This window comes from Ochotona curzoniae, unplaced genomic scaffold (genome assembly GCF_017591425.1).
Source record: "Ochotona curzoniae isolate NIBS_2020 unplaced genomic scaffold, NIBS_Ocur_1.0 scaffold_4701, whole genome shotgun sequence".
NCBI classification, from domain to species: domain Eukaryota; kingdom Metazoa; phylum Chordata; class Mammalia; order Lagomorpha; family Ochotonidae; genus Ochotona; species Ochotona curzoniae.
Genome location: NW_024467122.1, coordinates 74,966,439 through 74,975,084, shown reverse-complemented (window position 1 = coordinate 74,975,084; position 8,646 = coordinate 74,966,439). Strand labels below are relative to the sequence as shown.

The window sequence follows — 8,646 nt, the reverse complement described above, 5'->3', positions numbered from 1 at the left end:
AAACTTGGCTGTCCAAAGTGCTCCCAACTGCATGGTTGAGTTTTCGTGTGTGTGATTTGGGTGTTTGCAGGTTTTTTTTTTTTTTTTCTTTTCTCTATGTTACCTGTAGAATGCCGTCTCCACATTATTTTTTTTAAAGATTTATTTTATTTTTATTGGAAAGACAGATATACAGAGAGGAGAGACAGAGAGGAAGATCTTCCATCCGATGATTCACTCCCCAAGTGAGTGCAATGGCCGATGCTATGCCGATCCGAAGACAGGAACCTCTTCCTGGTCTCCCACACGGGTGCAGGGTCCCAAACCTTTGGGCCATCCTCGACTGCTTTCCTGGGCCAAGGCAGGGAGCTGGATGGGAAGCGGGGCTGCCGGGATTAGAACTGGCGCCCATATGGGATCCCAGTGTGAGCAAGGCGAGGACCTTAACCACTGTGCCACTGCACCGGGCCCTCCACATTATTTTAAAAGCACACTGGTCATTTTTATTCTTTTGCATTTGCTCTGCGATTCCCAGACTAAGGCCTTGCCATGTATGCTTACTCACTCCCAAGAATTATTTATAATATTGCAACAATGTGGAGGAATCCAACATGGGGGGAGGAGTGGGGAATTCCAAATACCAATGACACTGTGTCATAAATTTTAAAAAAGTATTTAAGAATTATGATAAACCCAGCAGTAGGCAACTTTTTAATGCTGGAGTCCAGCTCCAGCTGAGTTCTGGACTCAAAAGGGTGCGTGGAATAGGCATAGAGAAAATGGACAGACCGCTACAATTTTAGGATCATAATGGACAATGAAAGAAAGCTGTCCTCTTTAATTATACAGAAGCAGTCACAAGCTCTGGCACACACTTTTGACATTACAGACAAGTGGGTGTTTCTAAGGATAATTCTGCCAGTTGTTTCACCTTAAAGCAGGATGTTATCCATCCTGACCTGTGGTCAAGAAGTTTTCAATAGACAGAACATATCAATCAGTAACACATTCCTACTACAATCCTTATTCTAGAACTTAGTCTTGAATCACTTAAGGGAGGAAATGCATAAGGATGGCCAATGGGGCCACAGAGACAGCGTGAATTGTAAAAGGCCCTTTTGCTAAGACGTTAGCAACATCAACCTCCAAACTCACATTGATAGTGAAGACCAACTCCAGAGGCCAACAATGGCTAAATAGATTACAGAAATCTCAGTGGGATTGTCTGGTGTCCAAGCAAAGGGAGGTGGAAATGCCTTCAGGTGGATGCGGACATCTACCGGGTCCTGCCATGCAGCGGGAAATTCCTTGCGGCCCTGGCTGCAATGAAACAATACTCTTCCCACCTTCCTGTCTTCCACAGTACGGACCCCAGCAGCTTCCCATCAAGCTCCCTGCTTGTGCCCTGGGAAAGCAGCGGAGGGTGGCCCAAAGCCTTGGGACCTGCACCCATGTGGGAGAAGCTTCTGGCTTTGGATTGGCTCAGCCCTGATTGTGAATCAGTAGATAAGATCTCGCTATCCTCCTTTCTGTAAATCTGCCCTTTCAGTAAAAAAAAAAAAAAATTTCAGTAAAAATGAATCTTTTTTAAAAAGAAAGAAAAAGAGGAAGAAAAAAATGTAAGTATACTGTTATATTGCTATAGTCAATACAAATTTGGTATTAACCAGGCCCAGAATGCTCACCAGGTATTGGCTGTTTTTCTTCCAGTGGTGTAAAAAACTAAGCTGCTGGGGTCCGTGCGGTGGGTGGAAGACCCTAAATGTAGTAGGAACTTGTGTTTAGGGTTTTCCTTCTCCATTGACTATATGCTAATCAAGGGTGTTAAGTCCCCAGGTGTAATGGGAATCTATTTTGTCCTTCTTTCCTTGATCTTTAGGTCCCGCCTTCTGTGATGCACTTCCTCCCTTAACTGACTCAAGACTAAGTTCTAGAATAAGGATTGTAGTAGGAATGTGTTACTGATTGATATGTTCTGTCTATTGAAAACTTCTTGACCACAGGTCAGGATGGATAACATCCTGCTTTAAGGTGAAACAACTGGCAGAATTATCCTTAGAAACACCCACTTGTCTGTGATGTCAAAAGTGTGTGCCAGAGCTTGTGACTGCTTCTGTATAATTAAAGGAGACAGCTTTCTTTCATTGTCCATTATGATCCTAAAATTGTAGTGGTCTGTCCATTTTCTCTATGCCTATTCCACGCACCCTTCTTTTGTTCTGATCTCAGCTGGAGCTGGACTCCGGCAAGAAGCAGAGCAGCGAGGACATGAACCTGTATGGGAACCTGACACTTGTGAGGATGGAGCCACTGGGCCATCACACTGGGCCCTCCTTTAAAAAAAAACATAAGTGGAAATGGTCACAGCACCCACTGGTGATTGCCAGGACTGGGGACCAGCCAGGTCAGTTTGGGTAGCAACACCCACCAAAACGTGCAAGAACCATTGCTGGGGGTAGGCTTAGCAGGGGAACTTGGGGAACTGGGAGCAGGCTAGACACCAATCTGGGCTGCAACACCTGTAAGCATAAATGTGAACTAGGTCTGGGTGCATGGCTATGCAGGGTCAGTCCACAGCACCTATTGACAAAAGAGAGAGCCAGGCACCATGCAGGACAGGCTTGGTTGGACTGTAATATCCACCAGTTCACATGAGGGCTGGGAGTGCACCAGCCTGAGCTAGGCTGTTGTACCTGCTGGTGAGAGCTGGGGCTGAGCCAGGCTGTGGCACCTGCTGGCAAATGCCAAGACTGGGGCCAGGCCATATCAGACTGGGCTACAGCACCTGTTGGCACAAGCAAGACCCAGGGCTGGGTGAGTGGATACTCTTAAGGTGAACTGTGTCAGTCAATGGACCTTGGAGATTTCCTCAACCTTGGAGCAACAAAACAAACATCTCAGAACTGTCAATACCACTTAAGCAGGACCCTTAGAACATGCTCCACATTGGAAATCTGAGGATGACATCATCCTTGGGTACTGATATGGTTTGGAGGATGGGAGCAGCCCTCTCCCCTTATCTCTCTGCTTACACCAGATAGAGGGAAAAAAAAAAAAACTGGAAGTAACAATCTCACTACCTTCCCTAGTAACTTGACCCTCCCCTTAATCAAGTCATCCACATGGGCATACATCCTTCTTTTTAAAGATTTATTTACTTTTATTGGAAAAGTAGATTTACAGAGAGAAAGAGAGACAGAAATATCATCCATCCGATGATTCACTCCCCAGGTGACCTTAATGGTCAGAGTTGAGCCAATCCTAAGCCAGGCCAGGAACTTTTTCTGGGTCTCCTACATGGGTGCAAGGCCTTGGGCTGTCCTCGACTGCTTTCCCAGGCCACAAGCAGGGAGCTGGATGGGAAGAACAACAGCTAGGACACAAACTGGCACCCATATGGGATTCCAGCATGTTTAAAGCAAGAATTTTACCTACTGAACCACTGCACCAGGCCCAGTATACATCCTTCTTAACTATGTGAACATCAAAAATAAAATAAATTAAATTTTTTCTTACTTATTTGAAGGATGGAGCAGAGAGAGAGAGAGAGCAAGCACAGGCTCACATCTGTTAAGGTTTCAGGCCCCCACAGCCTGCAACAGCTTGGACAGGGCCAGGCAGAAGCCAGGAGCCAGGCTCTTTTACACTCCCAGGGCAGGGCAGGAGCCCGGACACCTGAACCATCGCCAGTTCCTTCCCGGAGTGTGCATGGGCAGGAAGTTGGACTCTGGAGGGGAGCTGGGACTCAGCTCTGACACTGGGTATACCTTAAGCAGAAGGCTGTGAATAGCGTGCCAGAATGCCAGCCCTGTACTTATAATACTGATGCTCACACACACGGGGGCAAAGAAAGTTTATTTGGCGGCTTTTTGGGATTTGTTGGGAGCTGCGCCTAGTATTGGCGGAGAGGCAGAAAATCTAGACATCAGTGGGCTATGGAGGGGTAGGGTAAGGGTTCCAGAACTTGACCTGGTATCTCCAGGCAACACCCTGTTGCTAACAAAGGGCCCATTGTGAGTTGTCACGTAACGCCCCACCCCCGAGTATGCTAACTTGGCAACACTTTGCAGGGACTGCCCAACTACGCTGGATGCTTGTTCTGAGTGATCCAAACCAGTTGAGAGACCCGTAGCCATAGCTCCAGCTCAGACCTTTCCCTGGGGCAGGTAAAATACATCATGGCTTTTCTTGGTGTCCATTCTTCACACATAACCAAAGGTGTGCTGAGGAAGGGCGTCAAAGAGTGCGAGATGAGAAGCTGACAGACAAGTCTCCACAGAGACTTGGAAGGACAGAATCGGACATCGAAGCTCAAGCATAACCAGCAAACTGAACCAGCAACATACTTTACAGGACAAAAAGGATTATGTCAAGATTGATTCTGATCAATCCTGGACCCAGCACTGACTGGGCCCATATTGACAAAGAGGGTATAACCAGCACCAGAAAGAATGGAAAGGAATTCATCCAAATCCTGGAAACCCTGGGACAACTTTCTGCTTACCAAAGAAGATCTAAAACAGGTTAAAGTTGTACTAAGATCTCCTAAAACAGATTAAAGTCCTCCAATAACATCACCTCTCCAGGGTAAGGCAATCTCTTGCCTTAAGTGAACTTCCTAAATGTCTCTTAGAGAATGAGAAACTGCCTACATTATTAGCAGCAAAAGATGCCACAATTAAACTCTAGAAAGAAATGCAGGACCTGGCGCCATGGCCTAGTGGCTAAAGTCCTTGCCTTGAACGTGCCAGGATCCCATATGGGCGCCGGTTCTAATCCCAGCAGCTCCACTTCCCATCCAGCTCTCTGCTTGTGGCCTGGGAAAGCAGTCCAGGACGGCACAAAGCTTTGGGACCCTGCACCTGTGTGGGATACCCGGAAGAAGTTCCTGGATCCTGGCTTCGGATCAGCATAGCATCGGCCGTTGCACTCACTTGGGCAGTGAATCATCGGATGGAAGATTTTCCTCTCTGTCTCTCCTCCTCTCTGTATAACTGACTTTCCAATAAAGAAAATAAATCTTTAAAAAAAAAAAGAAAGAAATGCAAAGGCTATCTCATTCCATAACTGAGACTGCAAAACTTGAGGCAGAATGCCATAAAATATCTTCAGAAATCAAGGAACTCAAGAATTAGATGTTCTACAGAAGTTGGTGAAAGGGAAAGGGATTTTTCTGAAGCTAAAAGTAACTAGCTATGTTCTCTGAAAAACCATCTTAGAAAAACATTGAAAATAAGACTCTGGGTAAACTCATCAGAAAACTCAGAGTTGGTGTAGTTCATACATAACAGCCAATGTTAGCCTAAGACTTGGATGGCAGCAACGTAGCCCAAAATGACAAAGACAAGAACAGAACCAAAAAGTTTGGGGAAGGATTTGTCCAAATCCTGGAAACTCTTAGCCAGTATTCTTCTACAAAACAAGATCTCGTATGACAGCTCAGTTTTATTACAGTCCTCCAATACAAGATCATTTGAAGACTCTCCAGAAGTGAGGAAACCTGTTACCTTGGGTGAGACTCTTAAATTCCTCCACGAAGAAATGGAAAGGCTAAAAAGATGGTGGGAAAAGATGCAACAATTGGATCCCTCCAGGAGGAGAATCACAAACCATCTCAATTCCATTTCTGAGACTATGAAACTTGAGACAAAGTTTATACTGGAAGTGTGTAAATCAAGGAACTCATGAAGAAACATTTTACAGAAGTTGGTGAAAGGATTAGATTTTCTGAAAGCCAAAAACAGTTACATACTCTAAAGGACCAACTTCAAAAGAAAAAAAGTTTGAAGGAATCAGTGAGACAATTAGAAGACAGAATGTCAACTCTAGAAATGGATATCCATCAACTAAAAAGGGGAAATTGAAATCACAGTGGCAGCAGCTAAGGAAATGAAGACCACTGCCACCATAAGCAGCGAGGCTGTGCCCCAGCAGGTGCCCGCCAGGCCAAGCCCCCACCATGGGCCTGGCGCAGTGGCCTAGCGGCTCAAGTCCTCGCCTTGCACACACTGGGATCTATTTATTTGTATTGCAAAGGCAGATATACAGAGAGGAGGAGACAGGAAGATCCTCAGTCTGACGATTCACTCCCCAAGTAACTGCAATGGCTGGTGCTGTGCCAATCCAAAGTCAGGAGCCAGGAACTTCCTCCAGGTCTCCCATGTTGGTGCAGGATCCCAAAGCATTGGGCCGTCCTTGACTGCTTTCCCAGGGCACAAGCAGGGAGCTGGATGGGAAGTGAAGCTGTCAGGACTGGAATCAGCACCTGTATGGGATTCCAGCACGTTCAAGGCGAGGACTTTAGCCGCTAGGCCACACCGCCAGGCCCCAAAAATAATCTTTAAGAAAAAAAAGTAAAAGAAGAAAGAACTTGCTGCTCAATCAGCAGGGGCTTCACTACACTGACCCAGCACAGGTACACAGGCAGCTGCACAGCCAATGATGCCCCTACCAGGCCCAGTGCACAGGGGGCCATTCCACTCCATCCCAAGCCAGCATGCCTAGCCCCACTCACGTGTCACCACGGCTGTGTGTCGGGACCCAGAGCTGGCCTTGGCCACCTCTGCACCCAGGGGGAGATACAACAAGGCTGGGAAGGGCTGCACAGCTATGAAGGCAGCAGGGGCTGCATCCTCGTCCCCCGCTGCTCTCTCCTCTTCCAAGCCATCTTCCTGCAGCCCTGCGCCTTTGCAATGATTGCAATCATTCAGTTAGCTCTGCCCTCATTCACACATCAGCTCACTGCTACTGCAGTCCAGGGGCACAGCTGGCACTGCCTTGCACAGAGCTGCAGGAGCCAGGAGCCATGCACACCTGCTTCTTCCCACCATTCCCAGAATGCCTAAGGATACGGTGGTATATTCTGGGATGGCCAGGATCTCACCATCTTTTTTGTTTTTAAACATTTATTTTGTATTTGAAAGAGAGGTATAGGGAGACAGGAGAGACACAGAGATTTCACCTGCTGGTTCATTCTCCAAAGGGGCCCAACAGCCAAGGCTGGACCAGGTGGAAGCCAGAAGCCATTACTCTATCTGGGTCTCCACGTGGGTGCAGGAGCCCAAACACTTGACCCATGTTCTGCTGTTTTCCCAGGTGCATTAGCAAACAGCTGGGTCAGAAGTGGAGCAGCTGGGACTTGAGCCAGCACCCATAACGAATGTTGGTGCCACAGATGGCAGCTGAGCTTGCTGTGTCCTAAGGCCCACCCCTCCCGGCTCCTTCTGTGCAATGCAGCTTCCAGGCCGGCAGCAACCCCGTCCAGGAATGAAAGCCATATCTGTGGAAGCTGAGGCAGCCTCACCTTGCCCTGTGTCTCCTGCCAGGCTCCTGGTAGACAGAGCCAGCTGTCCTGACTCAATCCATCCCCAGACATAAACATTCCCAACCTCTGAAAGACAGCAAGGGGACCAAGAAACTGTGACTCCTCCATGCACCCAAGCTCCCTGGAACAGCAGGCAGCGCCTTGAAGGTATGTGTGTGGGGGGGTAGAAACAATAACTGGCCTCAGGTGACCCTCTCTCCAAGTCACTCTTTAAGTCCCTTGTACTTTGTGCAGAGAGCCCTGGCTGCTGGCAGCAGAGCAGAAGGGCAGGTATAAGGAACAGCTGGTGGGTGTAAGGGCTGAACTGGGTGGACCTATGTAGCTCCTTCTGGAAGGATTTGGCCAGTTCCCCACCCTCACTGGAAGAGGAGGAGGGGCAGGTTGGCATGAGCGCTGGAGAAGCCCTGGCTCACTCACCGCTTGCTCCCCCAGCCGCCACCTCGGCCATTCTCAGGCCCTGCAACGCCTCCACTGGCCTGGGCTCAGCTTCAGCCTCCAGCCCGCCGTGGCCCAGTTGCCCGTGTCTGCAGAGTCCGTCGGCCAACACCCCCAGGAAGGGGCTCCCCACCACCCTCACCCGACCTCGCTCACCTGCCCCCGCCCCAGGAGAACACTTGGCCCTGGGCGTCCAGAAGCAGCGCGTGCTCGGCGCCCAGCTCCAGCCTGCGCGCCCGCAGCCCGGCGGCCAGGGCCCGGCAGAGCGGCGGCCGCGGGCTCACGTAGGCGCGGGCACCGGGCAGCAGGGGCAGCGGCCCGGCCTGGGCCTCGCTCTCCCGCAGCACCTTCTGGGCCCAGAGGGGCTCCCCGCGCAGCGCCGACTCGGGCGCCCAGGCCCGCAGCAGCTCGGCTTCTTCGGGGCCCGGCCCGCCGCCCATCACCACGAGGAGCCCCTCGGAGGCCCACACGGCCCTGCAGCCGTCGGCCGCGCCGCTCGCCGAGCCCGACAGCTCCACGCGGCCTGCACCTGCGGGCCGGAAGGCACGGGGGTCAGGGTCGGGGCGTCCCCGGGACGTGGGGAGCAGGGGCGAGGCGGGCGCTCACGGGTCACGACGGCCGTGTAGCTCCAGGCGGCGCTCACGCAGCGGACGGCGGTGCCCCCGGGCAGCGGCTCCGGGCTGGACACTTGCGGCCCGCGCCCGCGGCCCAGCGCCTGTCCGAAGCCGCAGAAACCGAAGCCGAACCAGGCTCCCGGCCGCTGCTCGGCCATGACGCGGACCCGAGCCCCCGGCGGGTGTCACGCCACGGGCCCTGACGGGACGCCGATGGCTCTCCGCCTTCCGCGCTGTTGGGTGAGGCCTCCGTCCTGAGGCGCCGGCGGCTGCGTCCCGGGGCTCCCGCTCGGC

The 8,646-nt window shown here is 50.9% G+C and overlaps 1 protein-coding gene across 1 annotated transcript; it reads right to left on the bottom strand.

Annotated features, from left to right (window-relative positions):
- Nucleotides 1-6,406: 6,406 nt before the first annotated feature.
- Nucleotides 6,407-8,510, bottom strand: LOC121149260 (RCC1 domain-containing protein 1-like). The gene is made up of 5 exons (XM_040969763.1): nucleotides 8,345-8,510; nucleotides 7,895-8,267; nucleotides 7,721-7,827; nucleotides 7,283-7,396; nucleotides 6,407-6,664 (listed from the first exon to the last, which is right to left on the bottom strand). The coding sequence occupies exons 1-5, from the start codon at nucleotides 8,508-8,510 to the stop codon at nucleotides 6,480-6,482; spliced, it is 945 nt and encodes a 314-aa protein (XP_040825697.1). The 3' UTR covers nucleotides 6,407-6,479.
- Between the last annotated feature and the right edge of the window lie 136 nt (nucleotides 8,511-8,646).